Consider the following 19601-nt stretch of genomic DNA (forward strand, 5'->3'; position numbering starts at 1 on the left):
GGCATCAATGAAATTGTTCTGAAGCACTGAACTCCCTTATCAAGACAAATAGCAAGGAAGAATTGAAAGCGTATGGTGTGATATTCATTCTTATATTTTCTTACACATTGGATAATAATAGAGACTTTTTAACATCTTATGGTCACTCGGGCATGCTACACTCAACATTTTATAAATTGGAGATATCTCACATAAAACCCAAAAGATCAAAATATGACCTTAAAATGATGATATGGTTTTTACATTTTAAATATATTTGCATATAAAAGTAAATATAAATATAAAAAAAATCAGACCTTGGTAAATAAAAGGGGGAAAATGACACAGGACATACAAAATAAAGGGAATCTGGTCACAATCGGCATCTAAAAAATGCAAGCGTACTTCAAAAAGTTCGTGGATAAATAGAGTTAAAAATAGTACTAATCTTTCCATGAACTTTTTGAAGCACCCTCATGGCTAACACTTATTGATGGCTTCTAATATTCCTGGCACTACTTCAGTGATCTCATGTATTAACCCATGTACTCTCCCAACAATCCCATGAGACAAATACTATCATCATCATTGTCTTATTAATAAGAAAAAAGAGGCCCTGAGAGAATGAGACATTTTCCAAGGTCACATAACTAGTAAGAATAAGAAGAATAATTTAAACCAAGGTAGTCTTGTTTTGAAGATCATGAGCATAATCTTTGTGCTATGCTGACCCCAGAACACAAAATCATACCAAGCCAACTTGTAAGGATATTGCTTCTTTGGAAATAGTCAGGGCTCCTCATACAAGCAGATTTACATTTTTCTCCCCTGGATGTATCTTCTAAAAGGGAAAAAAGAAAAAAACTTTCAAGCATCATATATCATAATATCTCTTCATAAGGAGTTATTATTTTTATACTAATTATTCTTTGGAATGTAAAATAAAGCCATTCATAGGAGTGACATTTTTCCTCCAAAAGATCCTAGCAAGCCTAAAATGTAGGTCTTTTACTTTTTAGTTGTCTTTTGCTATGTGGTTGTTATCTCCATACTATTTATTTTTCATTGTACTCAAGTTATGCTGTTGCCTTTAATAAAGACTTCAATCCATATCAGTGATGATAAGTTTATGGTATGTGTGCTGACAATTTCCATATGGTGCTCTTGGAAGGAACTCTTCATAATTGCAACATTCCTCTCTACTAAGCTTGGACTTTGCTTTAAATAATTTTTAGCAGAACACACCAGAACACACTTCCAATTGAATTGCTCTCATCCCATCTACATGTGGTGCTTCAAAGTAAACATATATCCACATCAGTAGTAGCTCTTTGAACAAAGAGCAAGTTAAAAATGTGTATAAAGAGTGATGAATTTGCCAAGGCAATGCCTCCTAAGGGTCCAGTATTTCAAAATTTACTTTTGTAAATCACACTTGCCCCATTACCATATGCTCATTGGTCCTTTTTCTACAAACTAATTTTTCTTTGTCTTTATAGGTCTTACGGATTCCCTTATCTCAGGGTTTGGTTCATACATCCAGGTTTGGTAATCCATAAACAAATTTTTCTCAACCTCTTTCCAGTGGAACAACAGCCACAGGTTTTGTGTGAGGAAGCCACGTCGAGTCTCATCTCCACATCATTCTTCGCTCCTCATTTCTTTCAGTCTCAAGTGAAGGCATGAAATAAATTTTCAAGGTCCTTTTAGTTCTGTTTTCTCCACTTGAGATATATGTTATGGGAAGGCCTAGTTTGTCCCCATGTGAACTCAGTGGTAGTTAATTCTTCCAATCATTTCATTAGCTGAGATTTTAAACATATTAATAATCTTAATTTTTATTTTTTATTAGAGACTCTGCTTTAGGACTTTGTAGTCCCTAGTCATAATTCCCATGGTAATCTTATCACTGACTATCCTATTTTGGTTGAATGCCTCACCTTGTTACTCTCAGAGAAAATGCCTCCTGTTTCAAATGACTGGAGAGAATATATTCCACTTCCAAAAGATCATTATCTTAGGAAAATGTAGTTTACATCTTGTGTTGGAAACTAGCTGTCCAATAACAAAATAGGTAAAACACCACAAATGACACATGATACAATATACAAGAAACTAAGGGATGGCACATGGTGTCACAGACTCTGGTCAGATCAAAGAGAAATGAGCTTGGGCTGAGCACAACTGAACATATTATAGATGTCACTACAGGAAAGTAAACTGATCTCCTTCAGACTTATATGTCTACAGAGGTGTTTGGGTGAATGTGGTAATCTGACCTAAACTAGATTCACCAGGCCATCAAAGCAAGCTAATGTTTGCCTCTATGCAGTCATAAAAATACTCATAATGTTAAGTGAAGAAGTAATGTTTGAATAGGTATTTTGGTCACAGATAGAAAAAAAATATGTGTTATAAAAAATAGAAGAGAGTTGAAGTGATTGTCCCAACCCCTCACTGGTTTGACATGCTCCTGGTCTGGAGAAGGTGAAGCCCACTTTTCAATTTTCTGCCTTGAAGGTAGAATAGGAGGTAGCATAGCAAATCGTATTTCCAGTGTTCTCACCTGTTTGGGATCTGCCTGAAGGACTGTTTTTTATTTTGCCTAACTTGGAGCTCAGACAAGAAAAAGTAGCAAAATTCAGATGTATACTGGGCAAAACAATAGAAAATCTGAAAAAAGCTATAGGGGGACTACAAACCCACAGGCACCTGTGGCAAGAGGTTAGAGGTATAAGTATACAATAGGCCATCTAAAGCCTCAAGGAGAAGCAGCCATGTATATGGGGAAATAGAAAAAAAATTACTCAAAGGTCACGCTCAAAAAGACCTGAGAAGAGCTTAAGGCTTCATGTCAGACTAATCCCAAGGCTTAAAGCACACAGCTAATACATAAAGAATTGCCCTAGCATAGAGCCAATATTTAAAGAGTGGGAGAGGATTTTTTCCAAAAAAAAAAAAAAATAGGTATACAAAGAAACAGGAAAATGTGACCCACTGGAAGAAAAAAATAAATCTTCAGAAACTGACCATGAGAAAGCACAAACATCCAACTCACTAAACTAAGACTTTAAAACAACTATATTAAATATGCTCAAAGAGCAAAGAAAAACATCAACAAAAAACTGAAGAAAATTACAAAAATTATATATGAACAGAACAAGAATGTCAACAAATAGAAAATAAAAAAGAAAGAAAAAAAAAGTCTAGAGGTGAAAAATTACTAAACTGAAAATTTTGCCACAGTGGCTCAACAGCAGATTTGACAGGCACAAGAAGGAATCAGCTAACTTGATGACACCCCACTTGAAATTATTGAGTCTGAAGATCAGAAGCAAAAAAAAAAAAAAAAAATAGAATAAAAGTGAACAGAGACACTAAGGGACTTAAGGAACACAAGCAAGCATATCAATATACCCATTGTGGATGTCTCAGAATAAAAAGAGAGAGAGAAAGAAAAGGGAGATTATTTGAAAACATAACAGCCAAAAATTCACCAAATTCAATGAAACACATGAATCTACAAATCCAAAAAGCTCTACAAATCCAAAACAGTCAACTCAAAGTAATATAAATGTAAAGAGACCAACAATAAGATGTATTATAATTACACTGTCAAAAGTGAAACAGCCAAAAGCCAAAGTCAAAGAGAAGATCTTGAAAAGAGCAAAATAAAAGCAAAAATAAAATAAAACAAATATTTGTCATGAACAAGGGATCCTTGATAAGATTATTAGTGGATTGTCCAGCAGAAACCTTAGAAGTTGAAAGGCAGTGAGGTGATATATTTACATCAATTAATTTTAGAAACTGTCAACTGAAAATTCTGTATCTAACAAAACTGTTCTTCAAAAATGAGAAAGAAATTAAGACATTCCAGGATAAACAAAAACTGAGGCAGTTCATTAGGACTAAACCTATCCGACAAGAAAATCTAAAGGGAGTTCTATTTTTTTTGTTTGTTTGTTTGTTTGTTTGTCGTTTTTTCGTGACCGGCACTCAGCCAGTGAGTGCACTGGTCATTCTTATATAGGATCCGAACCCGCGGTGGGAGCGTCGCCGCGCTCCCAGCGCAGCACTCTACCGAGTGCGCCACGGGCTCGGCCCTAAAGGGAGTTCTATAGAATTAAATAAAAGGATGTGAGGCAATAACTGATAGTCACATAAAAATATAAAGAGCTCTGGTAAAGAGAAATACAAAGGCAAATCATAATAACCAACATTATTAAAATTTTGGTTTGTAACTTTGTTTTTTATTTTCTGCAAGATTTAAAAGACAAGTGAATAAAAGTAATAATAAATCTGTGTTCATGGGTACACAATACATATAAATGTAATTTGTGAGATTAATAACATACAGTGAAGAGGATGGCAGTTGTATAGTAGAATTTTTGTTTGCCATTGAAGTTGTTAGTATAAATTCCAAATAGATTGTTAAAACTTTTGGATACTATACATAATCTTTATGATAAAAACAAAAAAAATACATAGAATACACACAAAGGGAAATAAGAAGAGAATCAAAACGTGTTCCTACAATAAAAAAAAAATCAACTAAACATAAAGAAAGGCAGTAATAAAAGAAAAGAGAGACAAAAGTATAAGACATACTTAAAACAAACATCAAAATGGAAAACATAAGTCCTCCCTTATCAGTAATGACGTTAAACGTAAAAGTATTGAAGTCACCAATCAAAAGGCGTAGTTTGGCAGATTTGATAGCAACAACAGGATCCAACTATACGCTGTCTATAAGAGATAGACACTTTAGATCTAAAAATACATATAAGTTAAAATGAAAGGATGGAAAAAGATATTCCAGGCAAATAGTAACCAAAAGAGAGTTGGAGTGTCTATATTAACATTAAATATATACATATACATTAACTCAAAAAGTGTTATGAGACAAAAAAGAAAATTATATATTACTGAAAGTGTTAATTCATGCATAAAAAATAACAATTATAAAAATATATTCACCAAAAAAATATATATATATATATATTTTATATTCACCAAACATCAGAGCTTCTAAATATATGGAAAAAAAAACATAGACATAGCTGAAGGATGAAATAGACAGCTAATAGTGCATAAGGAAAATTCTTCAGGACAGACCATTGTTAGGCCACAAAATTAGATTTAGTAAATTTTAAAAGACTGAACTCATACAAAGTATCATTTTCAATCACAATGGAATGAAATTAAAATCAGTAATAGAAGGAATAATTGAAAATAGAAAAGTATATGGAATTTAAACATTTTTAAACAATCAATGCGTGAAAGAAAAAAATCACTAAAGAAATTAGAAAATACCTTAATGCTAATAAAAATGTAAACATGACATAATAAAACACATGTAATAAAGCAAAAGCAGCTCAAAGAGGCAAATTTACAGTTGTCAACACATCAAAAAGGAACATCTAAAACCAACAACCTAACTTTATACCTTAAGGAACTAAGGAAAGGAGAACAAAGTAAACTCAAAGCTACCAGAAGGAAAAATATAATAAACATTGAAGGATATATAAATAAAGAGTAGAAAAACAGAGAAAACAGACACACCCAAACGCTGCTTTGTAGAAAAGGTTAACAAAATTGGTAAACAAAATCGCTAACAAAAAAACTCAAATTGCTAAAATCAGAAATAAAAGTAGAGGACAGATATTACTATCAATATTATAGAAATAAAAAAAGGATAATAAAAGAATATTGTGAAAACTTATACACCAAAAAAATGGCTAACTTAGACAAAAGGACAATTTCTTAGAAATGTACAACCTACCGAGATTTAATCATGAAGAAATATAAAATCTGAATAGACATACAACTAGCAAAAAGATTGAATCAGTAATCCAAAACTTTCTAAGAAAGAAAAGCCCAGGGCCAGATGGCTTCACTGATGAATTCTACCAGACATTTAAATAATTAACACTAATCCTTCTCAAACTCTTACACAAGATTGAAGATGAGGAAATGCAGCCAAACTCATTTTATGAGGCCAGCATTGCCCAGATACCAAAGCCAGACAAAGATACTACAAGAAAAGAAAACTACAAACATATAACCTTTATAAATATTGATGCAAAAATCTTCAACCAAATTCTAGGAAACCAAATTTATCAGCATATTAAAAAGATTACACTTCATGACCAAGTAAAATTTATTCACAGAATGCAACAATGCTTTAACATATGAAAATAATTCAATATAACTGAATACATTAACAGAATAAAAGGAAAAACAACATTATAATCTCAATCAATGAAGAAAAATTCTACATTCTTTTATGCTTTAAAAAAACATGAAAAACAAAAACCTTAATGATCTAGGAATAAAAGCAACCTTCCTGCTATAGTTTGGATAATGGTTTGTCCCCACCAAATCTCATGTTGAAATTTGATTTCCCAATGTGGCAGTGTGGGGTGGTGGGGTCTAGTGAGAGGTGCTTGGGTTGTAGTAGTGAATCCCTCATGAATAGATTAATGTCCTTGCTGGGGGGTGAGTGAATACCAGCAGGAATGGAATAGTTCTGCTAAAGTGGGTTATAAAAGAGCTTGGCACCTCCCCTCTCTCTCTTTCTCCTCTCTTACCATGTGATCACTTACACCCACCAGCTCCCCCTCCATTTTCTGCCATGAGTGGAAGCAGTATGAGACCCTCGCCAAATGCAGTTGCCAAATCATGGACTTTCCAGCCCACAGAATCATGAGCCAAATAAACCTGTTTTCTTTATAAATTACCCATCTCAGGTATTCTGTTACAGCAACACAAAAATGAACTAATGCACTATAAAGGTCATATATAAAAAAAGCTATGGCTAACACACTCACTAGTGAAAGACTGAAAGTTTTTCCTTGAAAATCAGAAATAAGGCAATAATGCCCACCTTTACCATTTCTGTTTAACATAATATTGGTAGTTCTAGCCAGAGCACTGAGGTAAGAGGAAGAAATAAAAGGCATCCAAATTGGAAAAGAAGAAATCAATTTTGCCTGTTGGCAGATGACAGGACATTACATATAGAAAATCCTAAGCAGTCCAGTAAAAAATTATTAGAACTAATAAACACTTCAAGTAAATTGAAGGATACAAAATTAACACAAAAAATCAGATGAGTTTCTATACACTAGCAATAAAAACTTCAAGAAGGAAATTAGAAGAACAATCACATTTACAATAGCATAAAAAATAATAAAATATTTAATAATAAACTTAACCAAGGGAGTGAAAGACTTATTATATGTGGAAAACTACAAAACATTACTGAAAGAAATTAAAGACAGATAAATAGACATTCTATGTTTATGGGTTGGAAGACCTAATATTGTAAAGATATCAATACTATTCAAAGCAATCTATAGATTGATTGCAATCTCTATAAAATCTCAATAAGAGGGGTGACAATTAGCTTTGTATCTCATGAATATTCTTAATAAATAAAAATTTAAAAATAAAAAAAGTAATATTTTTTTGCAGAAATAACAAAACCCATTGTAAAATTTATATGAAATCTCAAAGAAACTTGACTTGCAAAAACATGTGAAAAAGAAGAACAAAGTTGGAGGAATCATACTTTCTGTTTTCAAACGCACAATGCTATAGTAATCAAAAGAGTGTGGTACTGGCATAAATACAGACATGTAGAACAATGGAATAAAATAAAGAGGCCAGAAATAAACCCTCACAAATATACTCAAATTATTTTTGGTAAGGGTGTCAAGACCAACCAATGGCAAAAGAATGGTATTTTCAAAAATTGGTGCTGAGTACAGAAGTTTACTCTTAACTTACACTACATAAAAAGAAAAAAAAAAAAAACCTCAGAATGGATCAAAGACATAAACATAACAGCAAAAATTATAAAAGTATGAGAAGAAAATATGGGGGACAAACTTCATAACATTGAATTTGTCAACTTTTTCTTGGATGTGACAACAAAAGCAGAAGAAATAGAAGAAAAATAAACTGGATTTCATCAAAAATTAAGTTTTTGCACATCAAATGATGCTATCTTGAGAGTGAAAAAACATCTGCAGAGTGGGAGGAAATATTTTCAAATCATGTATCTGATAAGGAATTTATATTCAGAATATGTAAAAATTTCTACAGTTTGATACCAAAACAATCCCAAACAAGCAAAAAACCAACCAAACAAAAAAACAACCAGGCAACTCAATTAAAGGATAGGCAAAGGACTTGAATAGACATTTCTCCAACAAAGAAGATATACAAAAAGCCAATAAGCACATGAAATAGTATATCCAGCATTTATATTGCCCTTTTATCAGACTATATTAATAATGATTATAACAACACCATGCATCTTTTGTAGGTTACCATAGTGATTTTGTACTAAGCTCTGTGTTTTGCATTCACCATCTCATTTTTTAATTGTGATGAAATATATATAATATAAAATTTGCCATTTAAACCATTTTAAGTATACAGTCAGTGGTATTGTTTACTTCAACCAGTATATACTATCCATCTGCAGAACTTTTTCATCATCGCAGACTGAAACTCTGTACCCATTAAACAATTACTCTCCATTTTTTTCCCTCCCTTCAGCCCTGGTAACCACTATTCTCATTTCTTTCTCCATAGACTTGACTATTCTAGGTAGGTTATATAAGTGGAATCACTGTGTCTGGCTTATTTCACTTAGCATAATGTCTTCAAGTCTTACCAACTCTGGCATTCTTTGAATGCTAAACAGTACATGGATGCTGCCAGGACTTCTGACTTGTGTTTTCCAAAGCTGCAGGTTCAGCCACACCTGTGGCCAATTAAGCCATGGCTGGAGCAGCAAAAGCAGCTGGGGTGCTAGTGCCAGGAGCAGCTTGCTGAGGTGGCCCCGGGCAGTGAGCCCATGGAGGGGCCTCAGGCCTGATCCCCCTAGACCATTCTGTCTCCCAGGCCTTCGGGCCTATAATGGAAGGCTTGGTCCCAGAGGCTTCTGCAATGCCTTCAGGGCCTTTTTTTTTCTTTCTCTTGCTAATCCCTTTTTTTCTTTTTTCTTTTTAAATAATGGCTAGTTAAATCAACTTAACTAAATTCACACACACACATACACACACACACACACAAACGGGGGGGGGGGGGAAGAAGATATAACAACCACAATTATTTGAAGTTGATACAACAAGCAAACAGAAAGGACATTGTTGGGGGGAGGGGAGGAGGGAGAAGGGAGGGAGATTTTGGTGATGGGGAGCAATAATCAGCTACAATGTATATCGACAAAATAAAATTTAAAAATAAATAAATAAATAATGGCTAGTATTCATTATTGCTTCTTCCCTACTTTCTAAACAGTTACTAATTCAGTCTTCTGTGAAAAGATGCTCAGCATCACGGATCACTAGGAAAATGCATATCAAAATAAAGAATGTGAATTAAGACTTCACACTGATTAGGATGGCTATTAACAATAAGCAGTAAATAACAAGTGCTGATGAGGGTAGATTGGAACTCTTGTTTATTGCTAATGGTGATGCTAAATGATACACCCACTGTAGAAAATAGAATAGTGATTCCTCAAAGCATTAAGTATAGAATTACCATATGATTCAGTAATTACACTTCAAGGTATGCACCCCAAAAAAACTGAAAGCACAGACTGAAGCCAATATTTTTATATCAGTGTTTATACCAACATTTATTCACAATAGTCCCAAAGTGGAAACAATCCACTTGTTTTTAAACAGATGAATGGATAAACAAAATGTGGTATTACATACAATGAAACATTATTCAGCCTTTAAAAAGAATGAAATTTGAATACATGTTATAAAATGGATGTATGGAAAAGTGTGGGGGCCCAGGAAGAGATCTGTAGTATAGGTGGATTCACCACAGACAATCTTTGCTAGAGCAATGCTGAGTGGAAACGTGGGGTTGGTGTTGCAGCAGATAAAGCCATCAGCACCATGCCTAGTGGAGCTGTGAGAGTGGGACTGCCATGGAGACCCCAGACCTGTGGAGCTACCAGTGTGCAATGGCAGTCTGTGAGAACAGGAAAGCCATAGCAGTGGAGCTGCCTGAGGACTTGGGGACCCAACCCCCACACCAACGTGCAGAGGACATTAATATGGAGTCAAGATACCTGATTCCCCTGCTTTAAGATTTAATGCCTGCCCTGCTGGGTTTTGGACTTGTTTGGGACCTGTTACCCATTTCTTTGTGCCTACTTGTCCCTTTTTGAATCCAAATATATATCCTAAGTTTGTCCCACCACTGTATCTTAGAAATAGATAAGTTGTTTTGATTTCACAGATGGGACTTTGAACTTTGGACTTTTGAGTGAAACAAGTTAAGACTTTGAGAATGAAATAAATGTATTTGTATGTGAAAGGACATGAGTTTTGGTGGGCCAGGGGCAAAATGCAGTGAGTTGAATTATGTCCCCCCAAAACTCACTGAAGCTTGAATTACATCTGCCAAGTTTTATGTATTAGAAACTTTGCCCCACTGTGACTGTTAAGAGTGTGGGAAACCTTATTATGGTAATTTAAAGGTGGAGCCTTGAAGAGGTAATTGGATTGTAGGACCATGAAGTAGTGAATGGACTAATAATGCTGGTCAGTGGTATGGTTCTAAGGGCTTTAAAAGAAGAAGAGAGTCTGTATTGCTCTCTCTGCTTTCTCTGCTCCACCATTTTCACAATGTGATACTCTGCCATCACTGGTCACCACCAAAGAAAGCCTTCACCAGATGTGCTCCTCAGACTTTGGAGTTCCTAACCGCTGAAACTGTAAGCAATAAATTTAATTTTCTGGTATCTGAATACTCAAGATGGCAGAATAGATGGTCCCCAGCATCACTCTCTCCCACAAATCAACCAATTTACAACTATTAAAAAACCACAATAGCCAAGCTGGGGCCACTAGAGCTCAGGGGAGAGGAGGAGAGACTTACAGAGTTTGTGAAGGCAGGAGAAGTGATGAGGAGAGAAAGAAAGGATCACTCCCATCATTTCAAATCCCAGCCACTTCAAGGCTGGAGCTGCTGAGCACATGGAGAAAGAGTTGGCAAAAAGCCACAGCTGTGCCTTTCGTATGAAGTTGCTTGGAGGCAGCAGGGGAGAAGAGGGCCTTGGTAGCCCTCAGGCCAGCAAGACCACTAACAGGGTTCCCATGGACTCACACAGGAGTGAGGAGCCAGAACAGCTGAAAAAAGGAGCCACTCAGAAGCCGGTGAGTGAATGCAAGGGACCAGTGCATGGCCCATCTGACGGGAATTGTTTGGAGTTTGGACAGTGGGGGAGATGGGCCCACTGGGGGAACATGAACAGCTGATCTGCCCCCCAAACAGCACAGGACCACTCACTGGAGACTGGTCAGTAATACAGATCTGCAGAGGGTGCCGTTTTCTGAAAAGTCTCAGACTGCAACCAGAGTTTCCACACAACCCAGGTGTACGGGAACTCACAAGACCCAGAAGTACATACAAGGTCATCCATTAAAACCTGAGCTGGACAAAAAGCCTTCCCCAGAGAATCAGCAGCAAAGCAGCAATTTAGCTCAACCACAGGGCTCAAGTTCTGGTCCCCACAGGAAGTTCCCCCATTTTAGAAGTAAGCAAAGAACAACAAATTAGTTCCAGTGCAGAGTATAAGGGGTGGGAACAGCAAATAATCCGACACAGAACTGAAAGAAAAAACAATATGCCCACAGACCAGAGATACAGTTTGATATTAACTAGTAAAGGTCTCACATCACCAAAGACCTATAAAACCTAGAAGGACCAGAAGTCCCCTGGACTCCTAAGCTGGGGAGGGGGAGGACCGGGGGCGTTAGCCGTGCCCCCTGACATCCACAATCAGCCCAGTGACAACCACTGATCTGCCACGAGAAGCACCCCAGGTTCTGAGCCGGGGTGCTGGGGCCAAGAGCTTCAGCCATATCCCCCTGACATCTGCATCTAGCTCAACAATGACTAGCCATCATTGGAAGCCCCCTGGCCTCCCCTACAGGAATGAGGGGGGTACCACAGGCCTCAATCATGCCCCTCCTCCTTCCTCCTTCCCCCAGCCTCTATCAAACTTCCCCTTTCCCTGCTCCCCCTCCACCCAACTGCTCTGCAGCATCTTAGAATGTGAAAAAATATATATTAATAGATAAACTTTAAAAAAATAATAAAAGAAATAAATTTCATTTTCTCATAAATCACCAGTTCCATGTATTTTGTTATAAGAAACAGAAATGGACTAATACACAAGGGAATGCTGAGAATTACATATGTCTGTAGAAAAAATATTTCTTGTTAGTGGTAAAACTGCCTCTATGGCCTTTATTTACTAAAGAAATTATCAAAACAAATAATTTTGACACTTTGTGTGCTTATTGTACCATGGAGCACAAAGGGAATGTGTTTTTTTATTATCTACATAATTTTTTTCATCTTCCCAGTCACAAATATGAGTGTTGATCAATAAAACAACCATAATTTTGCAAAATGTATTGAAAGAATCAACCCATTTAAGCAGTCAGTAGCATCAGCAGCAAATCAGAAGTTAAATATCAATTTTAGCAAGAAAACGATCTGAAATTAACAACTTATTTTATAAGTACAAATAAAATTATTTTTATTTTTTTAAATACTTTACATTATTTCATTTATTTTTTATTCTATTTTATTTTTACTTGACAAATAATTGTATATATTATAGATGCAATGTGATGTTATAAGTATACATTGTGGAATGATTAAATCAAAAGTTGTTTTTAAATAAGGAAATGTTATTCTGATCCAGAGTAACATAAAACATAGCCCACATGGGACATAGACAACACTCCGCAAAGTCAGAAAATAAGGAGAAATCAAAAAAACAACATCAGCAATTGTTCTTTTACACACAGTGTTTTCTCGTCATGTCTTAAAAGAGGTAGAATGAAAAGTTAAATGAAGTACAAGTGGAATTCCATAGTTCTTTATCTAAAATCCTTTGGGAGAAATATATTTTAAGTTTCAAATTATTTTAGATTTTACAAATGTTCCATGAGGATACACATATACACATATATGAATTAAGTTCTCAGTAGGATCTTTTGATTCACCTGACAACCATGCACATTAATATTTCTTCAGCAAAATGTAAAATGTAAAAACTATAATTGGCTTAGTTCAGGTTTTGGTATCAATAGATAAAAACATTTACGCTACAGATATGTGAATTTCAGCATAGTGGATAAGGGACCAGAGATATATCTCTCATATCAGTTTATAGAATAAATTATTCTCATTTCTTTCTTTACAAAACACTTTTTAAATCCCTTTTTTCCATTACTGACCCTTCCACATGTGGTTCCATAGTAATAGTTTACCTTAGTGATCCTGTTGATACTGGAGGAGAGGGTCTGAGGAGGCCTGATGGCCAACCTCAACCCACCCCCTCCTCTTATCAGGTTCTTGACTCCACCACAGGAAAGAATTCAGGAGCAGAGTCACAGGAGGAAATGAAAACAGGTCTAATGTAAGGAATAAGAAATACAGAATTCACAGGGAAGTAGACAAGGATGCCCATTCTCACCACTCCTATTCAGCATAGTGTTGGAAGTACTAGCCAGAGCAATGAGGAAAGAGAAGGAAATAAAGAGCATCCAGATTGGAAAAGATGAAGTCAAACTGTCCCTGTTTACAGATTACATGATCCTGTATATCAAATAGCCTAAAGCCTCTACAAAAACTCTTAGAGTCGATAAATGATTTCAACAAAGTAGCAGGATACAAAATCAACACACAAAAATCAGTAGCATTTCTATACTCCAACAGTGAACATGCAGAAAAAGAAATCAAGAAAGCTAGCCCATTTACAATAGCCACCAAGAAAATAAAATACTTAGGAATTGAGTTAACCAAGGATATGAAAAATCTCTACAAAGAGAACTACAAACCACTGTTGAGAGAAATTAAAAAGGACACAAGAAGGTGGAAAGATATCCCATGCTCTTGGATTGGAAGAATTAATATTGTGAAAACGTCCATATTACCCAAAGTGATCTATAGATTCAATGCAATCTCCATCAAAATTCCAATGACAGTTTTCTCAGAAATGGAAAGAACTATCCAGATATTTATATGGAATAACAAAATACCACACCTAGCCAAAGCAATCCAGGGCAAATAAAAATAAAAATAAAAATAAAACTGGAGGCACAGCACTATCTGACTTTAAACTATACTACAAAGCTATAAAAACCAAAATAGCTAGGTACAGGCATAAAAACAGCCACACAGATGAATGGAATAGAATAGAGAATCCAGAAATCAACCCACACACCTACAGCCATCTGATCATTGACAAAGGCACCAAATCCACACTCTGGGGAAGAGACTGCCTCTTCAGCAACTGGTACTTGAATAACTGGATATCCATATGCAGGAGAATGAAACTAAACCAATACCTCTCACCATATACCAAAATCAACTCAAAATGGATTAAAGAATTAAATATACATCCTGAAACAATAAAACTCCTTGAAGAAAACATATGGGAAATACTCTAGAAAATAGGATTGGGTACAGACTTCATGAATATGACCCCAAAAGCACAGGCAACCAAAGGAAAAATAAGGAAATGGGATTATATCAAACTAAAAATCTTCTGCACAGCAAAAGATACAATTAACAGAGTTAAAAGACAACCAACAGAGTGGGAGAAAATATTTGCAAAACATACATCTGACAAAGGATTAATATCCAGAATATACTAGTAACTCAAACAACTTTACAACAAAAAAAAACAAATAACCCAATTAAAAAATGGGCAAAAGAGCTGAACAGGCATTTCTCAAAGGAAGATATACAAATGGCCAACAGACACATGAAAAAATGCTCAACATCACTCAGCATTCAGGAAATGCAAATTAAACCCACACTGAGATACCATCTCACACCAGTTAGGATGATTAATATCCAAAAGACTGTGAATGATAAATGATCATGAGGTTGCATAGAGAAAGGAATTCTCTCATGCACTGTTGGTGGGACTGCAAAATGATGCGGCCTTTATGGAATATGGTATGGAGGTTCCTCAAACAATTGCAGACAGATCTACCATATGTCCCAGCTATCCCACTGCTGGGAATATACCCAGAGGAATGGAAATCATCAAGTCGAAGGTATACCTGTTCCTCAATATTCTTTGCAGCACTCTCTACAATAGCTAAGAGTTGGAACCAGCCCAAATGTCCATCATCAAATGAGTGGATACGGAAAATGTGTTATATCTACATAATGGAATACGACTGTGCTATAAAAAAAGAATGAAATACTGCCATTTGCAACAACATGGAGGGACCTAGAGAGAATTATATTAAGTAAAATGAGTCAGGCACAGAAAGAGAAATATCACATATTCTCACTTATTTGTGGGATCTAACAATAAATTAAAAAATACACAAATAAACTGGGGTGGGGAGGGAAGAAGACACAACAATTACAATTCCTTGAAGTTGATATGACAAGCAAACAGAAAGGACATTGTTGGGAGGCAGGGGGGAGGGAGGTTTCGGTAATGGGCCACAATAATCAACCACATTGTATATTGACAAAATAAAATAAAATTTAAAAAAAAGAAAAATATTTGCTAAAGAGATTATGAATATGACTTATGGATCCAATCAACTATCTGAGAAAAAGTCAGGAACAGAGATGAAGTTATCCAGGAACCCTTGTGCAAGAACCTCTTTTCAGTTGGCTTGAACCCCATGAATTGCTTAGGAGGCCAACAATGTTTTTGACAACTTTATAGCAGCAGAAAGATTCCAAGATTGTGCTAAAGGGGACAGAGACAAGATGGAATGAAATGAGTTAGGCTGTCAGACATCTGGTATTCTACAAGACAGACCCATAGCACTGCCCAGCTGTAAACATGTGTTATCCTCCAAGAAAAGGAAAGACTGACCCAGAAATTAGTTCAGATGTTGGCAGGGCTGCCAATGCCAACACAGGACCAGAGGGCAAGGTCCTAGGGGGTGGGGCTGTCTCCTCCATAGTTTCAGAGAATGGGGCCATGTTCTCAATTTCAGAGGACAGGGCCAGTTCCTCAATTTCAGAAGTCCAGGCCACCACTGCCCAGGGTCAAGTGTGCAGGGTCACCTCTCTGGTGAGCCCAGAGGACAGAACATTGAGCCACAGATGATTATTCTTATGCCTTAAAATTTAATGGGATTGCCCTGCTATGTTTCAGACTTGTTTGGAACCCATCACCTCTTTCTTCTTTTTGGAATGAGATTGTCTATCTGTGGCTGTCCCACCATCATATTTTGGAAGCAGATAACTGCTTGGTTTCACAGGTTCACAACAATAGAGAAATTTTCCATTACAATGAGTCATACCTCAAGTCTCCCCCATACCTGGTTTAAATGATACTTGGATGACATTTTGGACTTAGAATTGATGGTGGTATGGGTTAAGATGTTTGGGGCTATTGGGCTGGAGAGAATAGTATTTTGCATGCAAGAAAGATTTGAAGTTTGGGGACCCAGAGAGCAAAGTGTTATGAATTATATTGTGTCCCTCCAAAATTTAAATGTTAAAATCCTAACTTCCAGTACTTCAGAATGTATTTGAAGATAGGGTCTTTAAAAAGATGAGTTGAAATGAGGTTATTACGGAGGGCCCTAATCTAGTATGATGGGTGTCCCTATTGGGAGAGGAAATTTAGACACAGACAGGTATAGAGGATAGACCACATAAAGACGTAGGGAGAAGATAGCCATCTACAAGCCAAGGAGAGAGTCATCAGGAGAAACCAACCTGCTGACACTTCATTCTTAGACTTCTAGCCTCCAGGAGTGAGAGGGAAAATAATTTCTATTGTTTAAACCATCAGTCTATTGTACTTTGTTACAACTTCTCTAGAAGACTAATACAAACGTAAAAAAAAAAAAAAAAAAAAAAAAGTCTCAGGAGAGGGCAGATAAAGGAATTGAGGAATGATCTCTGCTTCTATAATCCATAATTCTGTATATGGGATTGTATTTAAGTTACTGTCTCTTTCCACAATTCCCCATCTGTTGTTGAAATTATGCCCCAGGCACCCTTTATTCATGTTCCTTGGGACAAAGGCAGTTCCTCTGTGCAAATACAGTAATTAAACTAAGCACATAATATTAGGTAGATACTTACATATCAGAGGACAGAGCTGAATCATTTTCTCACAGCCTGTACTTGCCAATTCCCTTACGGTACACTCCGATCCACAAGAAAGATTTCAAAGAGAAGACATGCTGGTGGTCAGCAAACACATGCAGATATAAAGTTCTCATTATTATCATTTCATCAACTGTACAAGATATACCTTTAAAAATTCAGCATCATATGTGTATTTATTTAATTCATCCAGTCCACAAAATCATTAATGCACACTATTTTACAAGACTATGTCTATATGCGGATGATACACTAATGAAAAACACAAATTTACTTCTCTCATGGGAGATATGGAAAATAAACAAATATGAGTAAAATGATATTGTTGATTGTGGCATAAGGAAGTGAGGCTTTCAAAAGAATAGCACCTTCATAGACTTATTGGAGATTAATTTTACCTCCAGTGTCTATCTCCTTTCTCTTCAGGTGCATAATAAAGAGAATCTTCTCTGTCAGTGGAACTCACACAGTGGGTACTTTAACTTAATGCTGATGTACCTTCTTGGAGTTAGGGAAAACTCTCCCATCTTCTTACATGATGCTCCAGATTCGAATGCACTGATGATGCGGTATTAGCTTTGGAACCACATAAGCTAAGCCACCTTGGTACTAACCTATACCACATTCTTTTATCCCTGACTGACATAATTTTTGTTATAATTGTCTCCTTATAAATTCATTTTCTTTTTTTTCTTTTCTTTTTTTTTTTTTTCGGCAGCTGGCTGGTACAGGGATTGAGCCCTGGGCCTTGCTGTCATCAGCATCATGCTCCAGCCAACAGAGCTAACCTCCCAGCACCTTATGAATTCATTGTTTATACTTTTTCTTCATATAGAAAATGTCAAATATTATTTCAAAACATTTCTCTCTCCTTTTTTTTACAAAATATATAGACCTATTCTATATTTTGCATGTGAAAATTGAAACAAAAGATAAACTCATTATATCCTTCAGCCATTGGTCTAGTGCTGAATTTAGGCAAATGTAAATTATTCCTCAGTTTAATCTAGCTGATTAATGTCACATGTCTCACGTACCATTATGATGCTCGGTTAGTGACCACTCACCATCTCCTTCCTGTTTATCTTCATGAGACTGGAATTCAGAGATGAGCAGGCACGTTGACTCTCTCTCCAAGTCAACGTCCCTTGGAGTCATGTAACAACTGCAGCTCAACCAGACTCAATTCTTTGGACAAGTATGACAATGAAGTCCTAGACAAAGATTCCTTACATTGCATTGAAGTCATTCACAAAGTCTAATTTTATTACTCATTAAAAACATACCCTGCAAACAGAGATAGTTTATGACATTATAGCAATGTTGTATAAAGATGACAAAAATAAGTTATAATAAAATTATAAGTTAGCAATGCAAACTTTTGTTTTTATTTTTTTCCCAACTTGATGCTACCTTTTAGACCCTTTATGTGCCATACAACACAAGTCTGCTGGGGTCTATTCGTTTAAGGAGTAGCTGAACCATTAGTTTTCTTACCTTCATGTTATGATAGCATTTGGAGTTGGAATGTTTTTTCCTTACATCACCGTTAGATTATTTTTTGTTGAAATTTTGCCCTTTCAACATAAACTCTATCTCTCTAAAGTTTGTTCTCACATTAATTAATTATACTCCCCTACAAACCTTGGTAATTTACAATAGTTCCTAAGAGGAACTTACGTCTCTATTCTTATATTGCAGTTAGTTACACATAAATCTCTGTCTCATATGAATATAAGGTATTTAATGCCTGGGACCATGTCTTACATTTTACACAACACATACCAAAGTACTTTTCCTAGGAAGGCTCTATGTTTGTGTAGGTGATACAAATAATAAATGTATTTTCTGCATGAATCAGTGTAAGAAGTCAGGCTGTAAAATCACTGCATAGTTTTTTGCTAAATTGTGAGAGATATTCTTTTAGGAGATGTTACAAAAATAGTCAATATCACAATTAGATCTTCCATTAAATTGACACATCAGAATGAAATACTAAAGGCAATATTCTATAATAGTAAATAAGCATTTTAAAGAAAATAAAAATGGAAAAGTTTTGACAAGGTAAAATTGCTGTGAGCCTAGTTTTTATTATCTTCTATGAAATAAGTAATGCTCCCATGGGGAAGACAATTTGGAAGACTCTGTAGTTACTTACAGTTTGCAGTGAAAACAACCACTGCAATGGCTGTAGCTATCAGGAGAAGGCACATGACACTAATAACCCTAGAAATGAGACTCCATGTGGTTTCTCAGACAACAGATAGAACTACCCTACAATCCAGCAATCCCACTGCTGGGTATATCCAAAGGAATGGAAATTATCACGTTGAGGGATACCTGCACTCCCATGTTCATCATAGCTCTGTTTACGACAACCAAGATATGAAACCAACCAAAATATCCATCATCAGATGACTAGATAAGGAAAATGTGGTATAAATACACAATGGAATACTATT

The 19601-nt window shown here is 35.8% G+C and overlaps 1 protein-coding gene across 1 annotated transcript in view; it reads right to left on the reverse strand.

Annotated features, from left to right (window-relative positions):
* Positions 1–777: 777 nt before the first annotated feature.
* The window catches only part of GABARAPL1 (GABA type A receptor associated protein like 1), a 69331-nt gene continuing 50507 nt past the window's right edge, over positions 778–19601 (reverse strand). The window contains exon 5 of the mRNA XM_063075374.1: positions 778–820. Coding sequence (XP_062931444.1) covers positions 793–820 — 28 coding nt within the window. The 3' untranslated portion in view covers positions 778–792. The remainder of the gene's footprint in view (positions 821–19601) is intronic.

Source organism: Cynocephalus volans, chromosome 12 (assembly GCF_027409185.1).
Source record: "Cynocephalus volans isolate mCynVol1 chromosome 12, mCynVol1.pri, whole genome shotgun sequence".
NCBI classification, from domain to species: Eukaryota; Metazoa; Chordata; class Mammalia; order Dermoptera; family Cynocephalidae; genus Cynocephalus; species Cynocephalus volans.